Consider the following 19,906-nt stretch of genomic DNA (forward strand, 5'->3'; position numbering starts at 1 on the left):
TCAGATACAAAGTATTACTCCAAAAATATAGCTCACGCTTTAAACTTCCAGATGATCACCTAAACTCTTGGTTAGTAATAAATCAATATGAAGCACATAAGTCAACACAGTGACTGAGATCTCTGGTTTAACATCAAGTGCTTTAAACTTGTGCTTGAGAAAACAAACCAGCTCTCTGCCTTAAAATGGGAAATTAGTATCTAAGCACATGAACTTAGTGACTATTCAGTGCAGAAGTAACTGCAGTGGTGGATCTTCTATTCATATACATTTAACATTTGATACATAAATATCACACAAAACATTCAGTGACATGGTGCATTCATTATGCCTCATTATACTCACTTGATTCTATCTCTTTGCATCTCAAGTGCACGTGTGGTGGCAAGTAAAAACATTAACCTGATGCAGCTCAACACAATGAGCTCAAACCTTGAATGTTCTACAACACGAGCAATAAAGAGATATCTCTTGAATGGGCACCTACACACAGCTCTCGAGTTTATTCAGCTAGGAATCTGAAACCATCTGACTAATGAAGTCACCATAGGCTGCAAACATTGGATTTAACATGTTTGTACATGAGAGTCTATGTAAAAGATTTAAAGATTTTGACTTAAATGATTTTTAAGGTTCAAACAAACGGGCATCTTTCAATTACTTTGCACAGAATTAACACTTTTCTCATATTTACCCATTTGTAAAACAGTCAGCACCATAATCACGACAGGTGAGTCACTGACCGGAAGACTCTCCACTTCCTGTTTTTTTTTTTTTCATGTCTGCGTTTCTCGCGCTATTTTCTCCGGTGCGCCTCTCAAACTAGGGACACCTGAAAGGCCACAGTGCCATCTAGTGACAGGAGTATGAACAACATATTTTTCACCCAATTACGTACTCTTTTTTTCAGTTTTGCATATTGCGCATTGAAAACGTGGCCACTTTATTTTGCCTGATTAAGGACTGGTAGCTAAACATCACAGCATAATAAATCAGTGATTGCAAGTTGGACAGTGTGCAGGAGCGATTTTCCTGCTGCGTTGCCACATTGCCGACATTTAAAATAAAGACCTTAATCCAACCTTTATCGTTCACGGCTTATTTCTTTGGCCATATCACACTCCTAAACAAAATTTCATGGAAATCGGTTTGGTGGTCTTTGTGTATCATGCAATAAAACAAACAAAAAGCAGCGATGAAGGTATAACCCTCCTTGGTGGAGGTAAACAGTAAGTGCAGTACTCTACGACCCAAAATTACATCAAAGCATTTCAACTAAAGATTTATTAAGTATTTTTGTCATCTCATAAATTCCCCTAAATTCTATAAGAAATAGACTGATATCAACTATGGCCAAGGTTTTAAGTAAGAGAAGAAGTTTCCTAGAAGCCATGGGCTTCAACTAATGCAGGTCCTCAAAGCGAGCTCTTTAGTGATTTTACAAACAGAATTCACATTGAAAATAGGTAATTAAGGTATGTAAATTGTGTCAGCTCAAGCAAGCGGGAAATGGAAATTTCCTGTCTCAAAACCTTGATATGATGAAAGACTTGTTCACATATTCATCAGAAAGCCGACAATGAAGAAACTTCTTTTACTTTTTCTCTTTGTGCCTCAGAGCAGGCAGAACAATGGTGTTTGCGCACAACTTTGACTTTTGTGGATAACTAAGAGCTTCTTTAAACACCATTACCATACTGTGCCACTTTGTCTCGCTGCACCACACGGCCTTGAGGGACCGAGAAGAGAGTTAACGCTGCTGTTTGAGGGTCCAGCAGTAGAAGGACTTAGTGCCTGGGCAAGAGGCAATTTTAATAATTCAAGAAAGCTATGGTGATTCAGTTAATTAAGAGTCTCCTCATTGCTTGAAGATGCATAACGCACAACCCTCGCCCACCTTCAGTCTAAACTCTCCTTCTCTAACCTCTGGGACTTTTTTTCTTACAGAGCAGATGAGTGGAGAACACCCACTGCCGAATTGACAGGGACGAGAAGATGACCGACATGAGGAAGGCTCAACTCAGAGACTCGTTGTTTTATGCCGCAGCGTCTCCCTCCAAGCCAAGGTTACCTGCTTTGTTGCCGACATCATATTGGATATCCCTTACGGAAGAATCAATAATAGTGTGTATCATCATAACTCAGCGAAGAGTACCGATGCGTGGCCGCCCGTCACTTCAGATGCAGCAGTAGGAGACAGGCAGGAGATTGACTTGATAGGATGTGGTGTATTGTAGATGCGTTGGTCTCAGAGTGTGGACCTGTGGGTAGCACACCAGCAGAGAATGGAGCCTTTAGGTGAAGCTTGATCTGGAGCCCTGGGGGGGCTGCGGAGAGGATGACACTCGGGGCTGGCAGGTCAGCATTCAGATGTTGACCCTGATGTAATTAGAAAGTTAATCAGAAACATGTCTCTGCCCTGCAGCAACAAGCATAAAAGAGGGATCAGAACAGTGGTTTCTATATATACACCAACAAAAAAGACTGAGAAAAAGAGACTATATTAGGAGTGACACGTGTCGATGTGTTGTTGTCTATGTGCTAGTTTGTCAGTGTCAATTATAGTGTGAGTCTCACACTCACTGTTTTACACCAGCAAGCTCTCACTTATTCATAAATCATGATGCCATTCTGGTGTTGAATCTCACAGATACTAAATTCAAATATAAATATCCATGACAGTTATACGTTAATAACAATGTCAGAGGTAATTTATTTGGGGGCGCTATGGATCCCAAAAGTATTCAAAATATAAATCGAGTGCTTTAAAGCTGCACTATAACTTTAAGCACCTGCTGTATGAATAACGGACAAGCCAGAATTCATAAATAATAGTACTTAAATAATGCACAGCTGCTAATTACAATGATTCATTAGTCATTATGAAGACAGGAACAGTGCCAACACACAGAATGTGTCAGACATGATTGGTACTGGTCCAGAACGTTTCCCCCAAGGGATTTCATTATGGAAACACCATATATACATGTGGAACACAGGACAACAGGACATCCATATATAGCTTAGAAAATGCACATGGATGATATGATAGTAATTCAGACATATGAAGTAGGCTGTGACTCCATGTGAGGGAATAGTACAATATGAGATGCTTTTTACGTATAAATATTTCAGTCCAGGCCAAGGGTTTCACTGTCTGGATTCACAATAGAAGCACATATACGTTGTTTCATTGGTTGTGCAAGCATGTTGAGGGACTTGCATTTCTCTCTCTGGCTCCACTCTTATACAGCACCTTTGTTCTGATGATGTTTGCCTGGGGGCAAACACAATCCAAATGTCCTCAAAGATAGTGCAAGTCCATTAAAGAGTGTGACCAAGTACATCACATCCATCTTTCAGCGCCTGTAGGGACTCAGTAGAACTGACACTGTCTGACGCTGCGGTTTTACCACAAAGACAAAAAGAAAATTAAAAGAGATTAGAAACTTTTCTGGTGTAATGAGGATTTTACAACGTGATCAACATATTGTATTCCCTGTACGGTGTCATTTGATGGTGCAACTGAATAAAAAGGCAACTGCCGCACAGTAAATCCATAGGGTCAGGGTTTCTTTATTAATATGAGTTTTTCTCACGGGCACCTCTAGATTGCAAGACAGATTTCTTCCGGGAAATAATTCATGGGTTGTGAAATCCGTGATTGTGAATAATTTGGCGTTGATTTAAATATGGTTTCACACAGGGACTGCTGGCAGAGGTTTGCACTCAGTCATTCCAGTATTGAGCTAAATTAATTTCTTTCATATATGGCAGTGTTATTTATCTTCTCTGATTTTACTCTGTCTCCCATCTCCTTCCTCTAAAGACCATTCCATGACATGGACTGATAATAATCTATTTTGTCAACAGGTCCCAGGTTGTTTATGTTCAGTATACGCCCGGCAGAACACTAACGTATGGCATCAAGATATTGGTAGTCTGTGAAGCCGACCAGTGGAGGCCCAGAGAAGAACCTTTCAAGGCGGTTCTTGATGTGACAGATGGATCGAGGGGGCATAATGTCACCTGGGACAGTTTCTTCATCTCTTATGAACTCAGCCAGCAGCTACAAAGAGGGGGATGACCAGCATCAGGTTGGCCTAAGGCAAGCGCGAGAGAGGCCTTCTCATCAAAGAGGGGGGGGACTGTTGCTTATCAAAGTTTGCCTTTACCACCACCACAGCATTTCAACTCCCACAGAGGAACAAGAATCGGATCCTCCTGAGCACAAACAACAAAATGGCTGATTGAGTGATTGTGAAGACAAGGATCAAGCATCAGCCTGGACCAACAGAGGAGGCGTGGACAATCTTGACAGGATGATTGGAACTTACAGCTGCAGGAGGATTCCTGGTCATCTTCCATAACATCATCATCATGCATTAGCGTTACTGAACAACATCAATACCTGGATGCCTGATAAGCAGATAAAGAGGAGGGGGTAGCTGCAGGAGCAGCTGGGATCCCACTCAGAGGAAGGAGTGCCTCTCCTGCTCAGCAGCCTCTGCAGTGCTTCTGAACGCTGCTCAGGGAACTGAATCTCCTAATTCAACCGAGGCTGCAGCTGTGGCAGGCAGGAGGAGGAGATGCTGATTCTAACTGGATACTGCGCTGGACACGTGAGGAATACATCTGTACACACACAGAGCACACAAGCAAGGATACAGTGCCACATCGGGTGATTAGAGTTGATTGATTTCTGTTCTTCACAGTTCTGCTTTGTATCGATTATCTTACTTTATTCCTACTTATTGAAGTTCTCTCTATACCTTGGACAGTGGTTTAAAGTATTGCTATTATCAATAATGATAATACTCATGTTAATAAAGTAAACACTCATTAGGGGTTTGTCGTAATTAAATGATCAGTTTCCACTTAGTAAATGCCTTTGTTTGTGATGAACGACAAGGGTTTTTCTCTAACCTTTTTCTATCATTCAGATTATATCAAGCTGTTCAGGGCTTCTGTGAAGTTGTGTCACTTTTTTTCCCCAAGGAATAATCATCTATATTCACTTCTACCAGTGCTGCACTCTGTGTATTGTAATTTACTGTTTTGACATTGAAGAAGCCCGTTTATCCATTTGTCAAGATACATTTTTTTGCATACTTTTGAATCAAGCACAAGATCAAATCCAAAACTCTGCATATCTCATGTGTAATGTCAGCAGCAGTAGATTTCTATGTGCAGGGTACCTTTGTCACTGGAGTTGGACTCAGGGGGTGATTTCTAATAGCAGAGCTGGAACCAACACAGTCCCCGCTGCTGTTTCTCAACACAGCTGAAAGCTCCCTTTAAAAAAAAACTATTAAATTCATTGCAATTAGAAAAAGTAAGTTTCCCCGATTGGTTCTTTAACAGGGCGCAGAGCGATCAACCTAACTCACGGTGTAATTGAAAACAGTTATTCTCCCCCAGCGGGAGCGGTGTACATTTAAAAGCCAGACTCAATAATCTATGAGCAGTGAACAGTGTGTATGTGCGAAATTCATCACGAAACCAACAAATACAAAATAATAACAAGGAATCTAAATATCAGTCAAATGAATAAATTCATACATAATTATTATTCTGACTATGAGTGATTTAAACATCAACATGAGCTTCCAAACTGTGATTTATAGGCTTAACTTCTATTTTGATTCAAAATCCATTTTTCCCCCACTTGATTGTCTATTATCATGCATCACACTCTCCATGGGAGTGACTGAGATTATATATATGTTAATGATCAGACAGCAAGACTCTTCCTGTGCATGTCTCCTACACACAGTTCTCTGGGCTCCACCAGCGCATTTCTCTCTTCTCTTCCAATTGCTGCCTGACCCCATAACCTTGACCCATTCACCTGTAAACTGTCACAACCACTCAGATATATGGTTATTGCCGATGTGAAAATGATGCAGGCCGAAACAATACACACACACACACACACACACATGTATTGCTGCAAATGGTATTTTAGTTCAACCCATTCTTGCTTGGCAAAGGCCCTGGGGAGCTGCTCACAGCGATGCACACATCCACACGATTACACCTGGAAGCTGCAAAGTCCACATACAGTTTATTAGTGTGCTGCAGGACCCGTGGCACAGCCGCGATGCTCAGCTATAATTACAGTCAACATTACTCAGACCAGTCCTGGGAGGAAGAGTGAGGCTGGTAAACACCGACAGGTTATCGTTGGGTGTATGGTATCTGTATTTACACAGCAAACACAGATTTTCATGTGGCACGTTACAGTGTCTCAGAACTTCATTTATTGGACATCTTTTGTCATTTTTTGCTAAACATACATTTCATGATAAAGTCAAGTAGAGGAGCAATGTAGCATGCATCACATTTCAATTGCAGGCATAATCACAGTTAATGTGTTGAGAAAAAACTATTTACAGTAAAGAATGATAAATATAATAATGATAATAATAATAATAGTAATAATAACAACATGACTTTTCCAATTTATAAAATTGCAAATATGTAGATATTGGCATTGCCACATTATACAGCAAGTAAATTATCTCTTGTCTCCAACACACATTCCAATCAGTGACAGGTTTTAAGATTAAGAGCTCCCGTCTGAGCTTTAACACTGCAATGAACACTGACTTGATATCTATAAGATCTGCAGAAAATCTCCATCTTCATAACATAAATTACACACACAATAAAAAGCAGTTTTGCAACTTGTACGTGTGTGGTATACACAGATGGCTCCTTACGTGACAAGCACAATGATTTTCAGAGAACAATGGTACATATTTCTTTCTCTATGGAACAAGTCATTGTTACAGACATTTTCTTGTTTTACATTCAGTGATTTGAAGTCCACAAACCATTCACAGAGCCAACGTGTCAGCGAGTAAGACACAGTCAAGTTTTCCCCCACTCGTTCAGTTCTGTTCCTTTTTAGAAAGCGAATCGCGGCTTTCCCCCCTGTGGTGCATTTCCTTCGCAGGATGAGGTATTTGACAGAAAAGATGTTTGCTTTTGACTCTTCACCCCTCCCTCAGTCCGATGAGACGCATGACGCCGCAGTTTAGCAGTGCAGGATCTTAATGAACGCCTTTCTGAACTCGACGTTGAAGGTGGTGTATATGATGGGGTTCACAGCGCTGTTCACGTAGCCCAGCCAAGTGAAAGCGTTGTACATCTCGGCGGGGACTTTGCATTTCGTGCAGTGGGTGTTCAAGATGTGTGTGATGAAGAACGGCAGCCAGCATATGATGAAGACACCTGAGGAGAGACGAGGAAAGACAGAGAGAGAGAGTGAGGGGGGGGAAAGTGAAAACGAAGGAAGCTCTGACCTTAAATACACCAATACCGAGGAGTTGGACTCTAAAACACAGGAAACAGAATGATTTCCTTTCGTTGCATCACTCTCTGAATTGATTTCAAGTTCTGTTTTAGGTCATTACAAAAAAAATGATGGAAATAAAAGATTGAGGCAGGCCCGCTTGTTTAGAAAATAATATGCTTCCTAAACGGCAAACTGCAGAATAACATTGTGGTTAATAAAACATGTTTGGAACTTCTGAACAATCCCCCCGCTGGTTTGATGTTGTGAGCATTGCATGTTATTTTGCATTTACCAACTTTTTATTTCACTCAGATAATATTTGATTGAGCTTGTCTTCACTATTAAAAAAAAAAAAAAAAAAGTGACTTACCAAGAACAATGGCTAACATTTGAGTGGCCTTCTTCTCCTTCTGCTGTGAGATCTTTCTCTTGTTCATGTTCATAGTTTTCACAGAGGTCTGAGTTTTGCCGTTAGGTAAGGCCTGGGTCTGGAAGGCTTTGGCCACAACCGGTGCCGGATCCCCCAGAGCCTCCTTGGTAGGGTCTCCGTTCTTCTCTGCTTTCTGGGCCTCCTCGGGGGGTGTAGGAGGTGAGGACGTGGGGCTATTGTTGGCCCTGCTGGGCATCAGTTGCTGGTGGCTCGTGGCCGGTATGTCTCCAAGAGCGCACTGCGACTGCCGCTTCGGCCTCTGGCTGCTGCTGCCGCTGTTGTTCAGCTCGTCCAATTCCAGATCTTCCCCCTCATTGACCACGTCTTTGATGAAAATCTGAGCAAGGACAGAGTTAGCAGAAAAAGATGTGGAAGCCGGTAGTCATTTTTCATTCAGGTTCATGTAGGATGGGTGACATTTAAAATAACGCATAATAAATAGATAAATGATCGAATAGATACATTTCAGACTTCGATTTAGATTTGCTCTGCTCACAAAGGCAGAAAAGTGCCCTTTCAGGCTGTAGTTCCTCTGAGAAATGGGGGAAAATGTCAAGGTGACAATGCACTAAATATTTTACAGGTACAATAAATTTAACCAATTAAACAAAGGGTAAAGAAATAATAAACTCACGCACCACTTTCTTCTTGTTGACAGGACAACTCCCATTAGTCTTAACAATCATGGTGCACAACCTCACATCCTCTGGATGAGTGCACTTATCCTGAAAGGAAAGCAGCTGTGTCAGGCAAGGAGAGGATACAATGTCAAAGCAAGACTGACAAAAGGGCTGTCGAAGCACTGCCTCCCAGGTCAAATGAGGCTACACAGAAAGGTGGTTGAGCTAGAATCTGATCTGGGGCTTTAACTGTAGCTGGAAGTCAATGGACCTGTCAGTGTGAAACATGTTTGCGGCTTTGATTATCTTAGAAAGACTAAACAAACTCATCCAACAGTCGACAACATGAGGGGAACACAACTTTAACTTAATCTGTTAATATTGTATAGTTGTGTGTTGTCTTTCTTCCCTATTAAGGACATGTCGTCTGTCTGTTGTTATTCTTTCCCTTCTGACCTATATCATGCACACAGAGAGCACTGAGTAAAGTCATGCATGAACGTGGGTAATGTAGTGCACTGGATCAGAAGCATTATTTGGCTTCCTGTGCGGTGACCATTGAGTTTTAGTGTCAGAAGAATCAATCGATCAAAAGGTCGTTTGAGGGCCATCATAGTTAGTGTTGCGTGGTGGCTCCTGACACTGATACGTAGCAGTAAATGTAACATGAAGATTACACCTGGTCTCCAGGCCTGAACCAGTTATAGCATATCACTATTACATGAAAGGTGGAAAGCACTTGAAAAAGCCTCAGGTATAACTCAGCTTTGCCCTTTCAATCCTTTGCCTTGAACAATATCCTTTTTTCCCCCCTCAGAAAAAAATCAATCTTCATCATGTCTGGGTTTTTCCCTTCAAAGTGTGATGTTATGTAATAAAGCGCCTGTTCATTAAACAATCAAGTGTGAATGGTATATTGATTGCCGCTTGATTAGGAAGATGTTTTAGCGTTTTGATGTTTGTTTCTTTCAAACTGGTTGAAAAAGACATGTACCTAAAATGCTCTGAGAAGATAAAGAGCTCCGGTGCAATAAAGTCGATCTGTTTTGATGCTGAGGCTGTAAAGGTGTTCGCCGTAAGCAGGAGGAAGATTTGTTGGAAGCAGCTCACCTTCAGCGATGTGGCTGCATCAGGGTCAACAGCCTGACAGCTTCTCTGCTTTGGTTTTGTGTTTACACGTTTCCTGCGCTTCCTCAGGACCACATAAATTTGCACATAAACCAGCAGAGTGATGATGAAGGGAACGTAGAAGGACACAATGGAGGAGTACACCACAAAAGCCGGATTGGCGATCACACAGAGGGACTCATCACGAGTAGCTGTGGAGATAAGCACACGGTGAATAAAGGCTTCAGACTGTTATGCTCCATCAAATATGCTCTTTTTTTAGAGTGTAGTTCTGTGTGTGCCTGTCACTCTGGCTTCTGGAACTTTCTGCAGTAAAAGGGGGAACTTAGTTTGAACTTGCAGGGGTTTTAATCTCTTGCTGCTTCATTCAGAATACGTGACTACACTACTCTGAGTTGGAGGTCATTCCCATCATTTCCTCGCTATGTTTGCGGTTCCCTTTCAACTTCCCCAGAAAGCTGCAGCAGAGTTTCTGTCTGTTGCCAAATGTAGAGATCATATCACCCCAGTTTTAGACTTGTAATTTAAGATTTGATTGATTTATTTCTAAAAACAAGCCAGATTTCCCCAAAAGCTGCAGCACCGTCAACTTACAGACAAGACAAGTAAGACAAGTCTTATACTAAACTTAAATGTCTGAAGGTCCGGACTAAACAAGGTGGGTGTGAAAGCCCCGCCACGTGTGCATGTTCAACATCTCAAAGCAGATTCAAACTGAGCATTAGTTGTTCAAAATGCAAAACTGAGGGGCTTTCAAACCGATATTTCAATTGAGTCTGAACCAAAATAAAAGATGGGAAAGAGGGCTCAGACCAAAATGTATTATACATAGTTCTGTTCATTGTTAGATAGTTTAAAAAAAATTCTCGATAGTTTGGACTTTTAGACCAATTAGAGGAAGTTGAGTCATATTTAAACAATAGAAGAAGAGAAACAGGCATAAGTGGCTCAGGGGACTTCACGCAGTCTCTACCACCGGAAAAAAAAAAGCTTCCAAAGATATCGAATTTGAATAACAGGACATTCATTTCACTGGTGGTAATACTATATGGATATTCAAGTGGCAACGAAATAAACTAAATAAACAGATTGGTAAAAAAATGTCAGTCAAATTGGAAGACAATTTTTCAGGAGTCTATAAACCAATCGATGTCAAGTGTAGTTTGTTTCAGCCCACCTGCTGATGAGGACAGTTATAAAATATTCTTTAGTCTGCTCACTACATTGTGATGTGAAAACCAAAAATTCACCAGATCAGGTGTTACCTCCACACTTCAGGGTGGCTGTGGCTCAGTCCACTCATCAGGAGAAGGATTTCTAATAACTTTCAACAGCCTGAATTACAAACTAGAAGTGTGGCAATAAGCTGGCATTATTGGAAAACGTGGGGCTTTGACAAAAAGGACCAAAGTGCATCACCTGTTTCAAACTGCTTAATGTTTGCTTTGGGTAGAAGCACTCCATCCATTGGGAAAGAAACTTTGGAGTTGTCTTCATCTGCGTCTGCAATGATCACCAGCCACTTCTGGCAAGTTTTACAGCCGCAAACATTGGCCACATCACACACGGCAGTCGCGCTACATCAAACACAAATATTGACTGCTTTGGTGTCAGTGGTTCCTTCGACTGAGATCCCCACTTTCATGCTTCCAAACAGCATGAGTCCTGACGGTACACGAGGGCTCTCGAAGGGATGAGTGGAGCTTCAAAGTGACAGGATGTAAGCTGTCAGCAACAAGTCGGCGCCTCCAACGAAAAAAGCTCTTAATCAGAACCTGGTTTAACTGTAATCCCACTTTAAAGCCCCTGTTCTGTGCAATAAGCAGCCTCAGGGCCTAAGGCTCGCTAAAGCTAGATACATGTCAATATGAAGTCATCGAATACTGATATGGGCGAGTCTATTAACGTTCAAATGAATGCGTTTGTTTTCACTTCTTTACACTTCTTTACAAACTCCAAAAGGGCACTGACATTTACATTCTGCTTGAGTGCAAAACTAACGCAACTATGTGAAAAGCATTCAAAAGATTTGCCAGGTAATGATTCACAAGGTATATGTGTCTACGTTGTACATCCTGTACTGTGCAGTGGATGTGACCGATGAATAATACAATACAGCTGCACTATCGCTCCACTAATTTAGTCACACACCACGGGAAAACAGTCCTGTTTCATGGAGAGCAGAGCAGACGTGCACGGACATATCTCCCTCTTACCTGTGTTATTCAGGCCGAACAACAGGGGACACGATATGGCGAAAGACAGTACCCACACCACGGAGATCATTACTGTGACCCGTCTCCTGGAACTGTAGCGAGTATTGTACAGCATTGGCATTGCGACCGCCGTGTAGCTGTAAGGGGTGGGGTGGGGGGTGGGGGGGGAATAGAGGGTTTGGTTAGCGTGTATGAAAAACGTGACATGTTTCTGCAAGTTTGGCCAAAATGTTCATCCTCCACGAGTTCATGTCTGATTCAACCAAATCTAAAAAGACTGCCCACATCACATCATGTTCTTAAATCACTGGCTACAAGTTAGACACCGCGCTGATTTAAAAGTTTTACAGCTCATTCTTTTAAATCGCTTAATGGAGCTGCTCCCAAATACATAACAGACATGCTTGTCCAATACAATCCTGCGAGACCTCTGATCACTGGGGAGTGGTCTGCTACTGGTCCAGAGGGCAAAATCTAAAGATGGAGAAGCAGCTTTTAATCACTATGCAGCACATTGCTGGAATTTCTATGTCCAGAAAAAACCTTCAACTAAGTTATTTCATAAAATCTAACCATTATTTTATTTCATTGCATTTTAATTTAATTGTCCTACACATTTCCATTTATTTTATTTGAATAAGTTTTCCCTCTCACCGTATTTTCTGATAGTGATTGATTTTTTATTTCTGATTTTAAATTGTTTTCTATACATTTTATATTGAAGTGTTGTGTTTTATCGTCTCTGTACAGCACCTTGACTCTGCCTATTTGGCTTTATAAATAAAATGGCCATGCCTTTCTGTTTCTTAATCAGTGGTTAAAGCTGGACCATGAACCTAGAGGTTGATTAAATAAGAATCGCTGCCTGTCGTCTTTGCAAACAGCCATGCGCTCTGTGCTGCCGTCTAGGTGAGGATGAGGTTGTGTGACGAAGGCTGTGTCTTAATCATCCAGTGTCTCGCAGGAAAGACCTTATCATTTAACCTTGCTACATCGGTTGATCCTGCTAGTGAGCTTGCTGTAATCACCAGGAAATGCACAGCTCTTATTTACAATGTCCCATACATCGATTTTTCGTGTAATTTGTTTTTGATCGTCAGCCAAGTGAGCGAGGCTTTTATTATGACTGGCTTCTCTATGAAAAGCCAGAAGAGAAGTAGGGATAAATCGAAGGTAATTGTATTATTCTGTCTATGTTTCTGTGGCTTGCACAACACAGTGTACCTTTAAGTCATGGGTGAAAGAAACTGGCCCGCAGTGCTTTTGCAGGCTGAGAAGGTTCAATCAGCTCCATTGTTAGCAAAGGAAAATGTTTTCCACCTGCACCTGCATTCCAATTTCGGGGGTTGGAAGCTGAGCCCTCTGCACCACAAGTGGCACATGAGAGGTTGTTTACTTACATGAAACACAGTTTGATAGCCATTTCATTTGAAATTGATCCTTCAGTCCCGCCTGCAAAGAGGACAATTTAACGCTCAGGTAATTTTCTTATGGCCCTTGCTGCACACACTCACCTGTAAAATTATGCGGTCCCCTATATGTTCGGCTTGGCCTCCTTCACTTTTACATTAGTCTTTCATCACATTTGCAGCTCCCTTGGCTTTAAGGAGCTTTTTTTTCCCAATCTTTACTTGTCAAACCATAAATTTACTGTTTGGTTCTTTCCCACCACTCGTTGTTTTCAGTTAGAGACCAAAAACAGAGCTAAAAGGAGAATAATGGGGTTTTGTTCCCCAGGTGGACATCACTCTTAATCTCCAACTGCTGCTTGTGTGTAAATAATCGACTGTTTGCTAAAAAGCTCAGCATATCGATTTAAAAGATTAGAATTTGTCAATTGTGTGTTCACAGCTTGATCATTGGCCCTAAATCTAGTACATGGGATTAAAGGAAGTGAATCTGATCTGATTTTGAGTCACCAAGGCTTCCACTTTCACATGGGTTAAGTCTCGAAGATAATACATCTGCATTCTGAAATTAATAGGATGTGTAACCCTGAATGCCACATTAGATATTGGTACCTTGAAGGTAAAAGTTATATTCCACATTGAATGATGGTTTGATTCCCAATTAAATATGTAAATGTGTCTATGATTTAGTAATATCATAACAATACATTTCCTATTTTATCATTACATTTGACAGATGTCTATGCTTTTCTGCACCCGATTCTATTTATACATAATATTATCACATTTGATCTCATAATTAGGAAAGAGCAATGGATTAATGTCTCACCTCTTTTTGGAGCAGTGTATTGTACATTAAAAGAACCAAATGTGACTTACTAAATATAAAGCCCTGCTAAGTTTTACTGAAACTGAATTGGACTGAGATCAAGTCTTGTGTAAAATTTACTCAACCGCAAAGTCATCTGACTATTGACAACATATTTGGATTTTTGTCAAATAATTTTTGGCTTGTGTCGGTTTCATATCACCTCCCACACAAAAGAAGCGTTCTCTTAGGCCCAGTTAGCGTCGTCTTCCAAAGGAAAAGCGAGTAGCTGATTGGACTGGAGCGCACCCAAGCTCCAACTGATAATAACGTATTCATCCTCTTCACAATAGAGTAATTAACTGAGCTGATGTCCTGCTGCATGTGGCCTGTTTTTGATCACATCCACCGAACAAAGCTCGGAGAGAAAGAAACACTTCCTTGATGTATAAATAACGAAGCTACCTTCAGTTGAAATGATAAAAGGAAATAAAAGAAAACTTCACTCCCATGTGAACTTTTACAAAAACCAGCGTTCCTGAAAAGTACTCAAACCAGGAAAAGTGATTAGTCAAAGTCAAAGTCATTCTCTCAGTGATGAGCATTCAAAAGTACAGAGCGTGCAAACACAAAGTTCTATAAATAATGTCTAAATGTAAATTGGGATGCAATTCCTCTCTGGCATGCTCTAACCATCATTTCACATACAGTAAACAATGATCTCCCACGAGATTACATTGACTAATAAGCCTTTCCCCCACGTAGGAGTGACATTTGTATTCTAATTCAGTCCTTTCAATAAGAGCTGAAATTGTGTCTGTGTGGAGCCATTGTGAATATTTATCTTGCATATGGGTTTGAGATGAAAATGCAGCCAAGCAGAAAATCACGTCAAATTAAATACCCGGGTAAAATAGAAAATACAGAGGGAACGTTATGTCATTGGTTTTCTTCAGAATGATCCACGAGTGCTTCGGTCACAATAAACAAGCTCGTGCACGTTGAAGTCATATTCTGGTCGTCAGCTTTACGTTATTGCTTGGTACAGTTTTTAATATCGAGAGCTCAACCTTAACGTGCCCCTCGGATGGACGGCTTTCCAGTGCAACTCTGCTTCCTTCAGATGTTTGTGATTATTGTATGTCGTTAATCACCGAGTCATCATACCACTTACATAACTGACTTATTGAATTTATTTCCGGAGCCAGCAGTAATGAATCCAGGAGGATGAGGTCTTGTCACAAGTTATTGTCACACTCTGGCATTTTAAATTACAATTGATCCGTTTGTGTATTTATTTAAAGCTGTTATAATCATTCATGTTTTATTGCTAATAGTAAATCACATCATTATGTGTGGGTGAAAAGTTTTGCTCGGAGTGATGACGCCAGGGGGAATTATCACCCAACTCTACGGCTCCTTCAGCTCTCTACATTTATTTCTTAACCTGTTTTTTTTTTTAACGTTTTCTGTTTTCGTTCTGACTCGTTTATCGCTCTCATGATTTCATCTTCGGCTCCAAAATGCAGCTTTTTATAGCACATACACCTTAAAGGTCCACTGCACACTAACAGCACAGCCCCCGAAACTGCAGACGGACAAAGTTTTTCACTGCCCTCGGATCAATAATTGCAGGTTTAAATGAAAACTTCTTCCACTGTCAGACCCTCGTTTCCATTGGGAGTGAATGGAGCTGCTGTGCACTCGCACCGTGTATATATCAGAAGCTTTTAAATGAAGATTGGTGTTAAAGAGCAACTTTACACCAGGATGAAGAGGCAGTATTTCAATGCCCTCCTGACTTCACGTCTTTTCAAACTAAGCAGTGATGTACAACTATAAATCACTGCAGCAAATTAAACCACTGGAGGTGAACACATACAGGATTTAGAGCCACTGAGATATACTCTATGCCTTCTAAGTGGAGCCTATAGAATGGGATTGTATATTTTCTTGGCCATTAAGACCTGGACTTAATACGACCTCCCCTCTTCTTTAACCTTTTATATTGAATAAAGTTTTTTTTGTGGTGATTTTGTGTTGACTTTTTCCTGTACTTTCTTTTTCTATCTCTGCCTTCTCTAGGTTCTGTTCATTACTTGCGTTATTTCAATCCTTTAAAGTTTATATATTTGCAGATTTATGTTTACGTATTTAATATTTACATCTTTAGTGTCATTTTCGTCATTTCCTTTATCTTCCCCACTGTTGTGAATGGTTGTTGTTGTCTATGACTGAAATATAAGCTGCGTCTAAACTCGGGCTGACAGGAGTCCACAACTTCTCCATTAGACTTTATTCGCTTCCAGGTGTTCAGTAAATCATACCCACGTTTTGATTTCCATTTAAGACGTTTACAATTATCACTGAAACATCTGTTGAAGAGAAGTGAAAGTGACTATTGTGCTACAGCATAAATACACATGCAAAGTGGGTGTTTTGTGTGGTGTGAAATGTCGAAATTGCATAAAGTGTGTAAACTGACACGTGCGCTTTGACAGATATGCACTGACTTGCGCCCGGTGTTTTTCAGGAGGCGCGGATCTCATCAGGAATCCATGCAGGAAGCGTGACAGACAGGACTTAACAATCTGTGAAGTGACACACTCACCGATCAATGCTGATGGCACAGAGATTGAGGATGCTGGCTGTACACATCATCACATCTAGAGTGACAAAGATGTCACAGTGGATCTTGCTAAAGCGCCACTCTCCCACTACCTAGAAGAGAAGAACATCAACAATTGGCAGTTTACGGCAGCAGTCGACAGAATAAAGGCACATGCCGGCTTCCCCTGTCGCAGCAAAAAGCCAAGCTGACAGTGGAGCCTCCCTTGTATGTCTTTTCTCATATTGTTTCCCCGCCCGTTACAGACGGGAGGCGAAAGACAGAACCACTGAGCCGTAGGGGGGAAGAAGGAAGGAGGTAAAATTGAATTAGCATACAAGAAAACCAATATGTGCTTTGTGTTGGGTTCACGAGAGTGTGGCATGAGCTGTAGTGTGTATATTTTACAATAGACACAACATCTAAGCAGTGCGTCATATCTATGTTATCAAAAGACTGTTACACTTGACGTGGTGGAGTTTGACAGATTGACAGCTCAGTGACTTCACAAATCTCTTTACATCTTTTCGCTGACAACAGATACACTACAGATTATCATGGGGCTATAGTCACCTTTAATGTTAGAGAGATAATAATGGTAACATTTGACCTGGTCTGCTGCCCAATGTAGCTTTTAATAAGAGATATGATCAAAACCTTTTTATATTAATTGAAGAAATAGACAGAGATGAATATGTTCTCAGTGGCTTTGTGCACATTTTGGCAGAGGCAACAGATCGACAGCCACAGGAGCAGAAGTGCTCTGACCATTCATAGATACTCAACAACCATCAAAACAGGAGGATGAAAGGTCATAACCATGATTTAAGGTTTAAGGTTTAACTGCGGGCGGGTCCGGATTCAACTCGGGCATTACAGCAGGTAACGGGTCACGTGTGTTACTCTGCTCTGTTGCCCCCCCCCCCCCCCCCCCCCCCCCCCCGGTCATGGTCAAATCCTGTAATGGAACCAGAACATCCTCTGCGATGTTTTGACACCTCCCACCACCCGACACTTCAGCCTATACCTGCCTCCCCCCTATGGCTGTGGAAAGGTTCAGGGTGCAACTCTGCGACAGATTAATCTTTGACCTTATAGGCCGTGTCTTTAAAAAAAATTAAAATCAAGTGCCACTTTACGGAGGTGCACGCTGGAGCTGGTGTCGACAATACCAGAAGATTGCATACCGATCCGACAGCCTAATGAGCATCCTTGTCCGTGTTGCAACCTCTCCTCTCTTCTCCTCTTTTTTTTTTGCATTTTTCTCCAACCTTTCCGCTCCTGGCATTTGTCTTCACTGTATCTCTTCACAACCTCATTGTTCTCTGCTTTCACTCCGCCTGTTTCTCTCCCTCACAACTACATACAGATTGCTCCTTTCACCAGCTCTACCCTAGCAACCCTATATTTCGAACGTGCTCATCAGTGCTGCCGCCCAATGCAAATACTAGAGCCTCACAAGAACTGATACATTTATAGCTGTCAGGGCTGTAACACTCGTTTATTTGTATCATTGCACGGAGTCATTCAATAGATGTTAAACTGCTCTTGTATAGGCATCATCTCCCAGGCACCGAGGCACTGATCAATACAAAGATATTCGAAGTGGGAATCAATTTGACGAAATCTTCACTTTGCAATGTGCATATTTTGAGATTTTGTCCTTCTCCAACTCTCCATTTCTTCAGACAGTGCGCAGCGTATCATAGTGTGAACTAATTTAATTGCAAATGTAAGTTGTTTGGAAATTGAAAATGCAGTAATGGGCAGTGGTAATAGAAAAGGCACTTTGAGACGTCACTTGAAATAAGATGGAAATGAAACACATCCTGCTCTTTCATCTAATACTCGGCGTCGTTAGGGCGTCCATAACGATAATGATGAACAAACTTTTGAGTTAGAACAAATCATTGCAGGAATGGGAAAGAGCAAACTTTTGGAATTCAACAAAGGCAAAAAGCTGTACTTGGTATTCATGATTTATCTGTGTATCACAGTGTTGGATGGATAATCTTACTGGCAATAGGCAATCAGATGTCAGATTATACAAATAGGTTTTTTGTTTTTAATGTTCAGCGAGTGACTTTAATAGCTTGACCTTCTCATTCTAATTTTAGTTTTAATACCTGATGTTTATGTGATTGTAATTGCTTTTATGGATTCTGCTTTATAGCCTGACCGTTGGTTGGTTTGGGGCTAAATTTGGTGCAGAGCCGGATCAGGGGGCAGACCTATGATTTTTTTTTTCTTTAACATTGTGAGTTCGTTTTAAAAACATATTTGTTTATTTTTCTGATTACAATTATTGAAAAAAAGGGACATGTTTAGGGGACTGATATTAAGAGTTTGTGAAATTTGATGTGAATCCAAATAACAATCTGGTGAATCTAAATGGTTTCACAAGGTGACTGTTGGGCCTCTGCAGATGTATGAGCTCTAGTGAGTGACATCATTGTAATTTATATCGTCAATGACATTTCTTCATGTTTTTTTTATTACAGTTGTATATCATTTCCTAGTCTTGAATACCCAATTCCGAAGCCTGTTTAAGGATGATTTACTCCAAATGAAACTACATTCAGCCCTGTTTTTCTTTTTATATATACATATTTGTATATGATATGTTAATAAGTTGTGTTACTTTTGTTGTTACAGGGAAATACTCCTTCTCATCCCAGTCTGCTGGAAGGAGGTCTCAGTAACTATTTCCAATTGAAAGCAGCTGGTAGGATGAAATCCATTACTATTAAGCATAACTTTACACACTGATTTATGCAAATACTCTGAAAATGACTGACAGAGATGAGTAATTTGAATGACAGATAACCTTGCTACTGCAGACATAAGAAACCCAATTTAATTTCAACTGGATTTCTGTCGGGCACGAAATTCTAATATTCAAAAAGTAAATATATTTTATATTTTTTAACAAACTGTGAACCTGAAGTCATGCGTGATGTCTCCATATGCTTTCTGAATCAGTCACACTTGGTAGAAAGCGAAAAACTGCTGTAATTAATGCTAATTTAGCATTTAATAATAAAGGGCACGATGAATCTCCCTCCCACACTCTGTGACTAAGCCCTCACTGAGTTTCATGCTGATACATTATTAACACTAACAACTCAGTCATGGCTATGCTCTGTGAGAACCTAGTTAAAATAAAATATGTGCACGTGGATTAAGAAGCAAAGCAGCTTTGAAGACAGACAAACAATCTTGTTAGCAGACACTCAACACAATGGCGAAGTGTGTTTGTTTGGATTATCTGAAGACGTGCCGAATTTCAGTTTGTGTCTCTGATGGAAGAAACATGTTTCGAGGGAACATGAAATGAATAAATAAATAATCTCTTGTGCAGCTAAAGCTCAGCGGCTGTGAGCT

The 19,906-nt window shown here is 40.8% G+C and overlaps 1 protein-coding gene across 1 annotated transcript in view; it reads right to left on the reverse strand.

Annotated features, from left to right (window-relative positions):
* Nucleotides 1-6,465: 6,465 nt before the first annotated feature.
* The window catches only part of drd2a (dopamine receptor D2a), a 36,664-nt gene continuing 23,223 nt past the window's right edge, over nucleotides 6,466-19,906 (reverse strand). The window contains exons 3-8 of the mRNA XM_053422842.1: nucleotides 16,526-16,635; nucleotides 11,698-11,834; nucleotides 9,464-9,672; nucleotides 8,368-8,458; nucleotides 7,674-8,057; nucleotides 6,466-7,239 (exon numbers count right to left, since the gene is read on the reverse strand). Of these exons, the coding sequence (XP_053278817.1) occupies nucleotides 7,043-7,239; nucleotides 7,674-8,057; nucleotides 8,368-8,458; nucleotides 9,464-9,672; nucleotides 11,698-11,834; nucleotides 16,526-16,635 (1,128 nt within the window). The 3' untranslated portion in view covers nucleotides 6,466-7,042. The remainder of the gene's footprint in view (nucleotides 7,240-7,673; nucleotides 8,058-8,367; nucleotides 8,459-9,463; nucleotides 9,673-11,697; nucleotides 11,835-16,525; nucleotides 16,636-19,906) is intronic.

This window comes from Pleuronectes platessa, chromosome 5 (assembly GCF_947347685.1).
Source record: "Pleuronectes platessa chromosome 5, fPlePla1.1, whole genome shotgun sequence".
NCBI lineage: Eukaryota > Metazoa > Chordata > Actinopteri > Pleuronectiformes > Pleuronectidae > Pleuronectes > Pleuronectes platessa.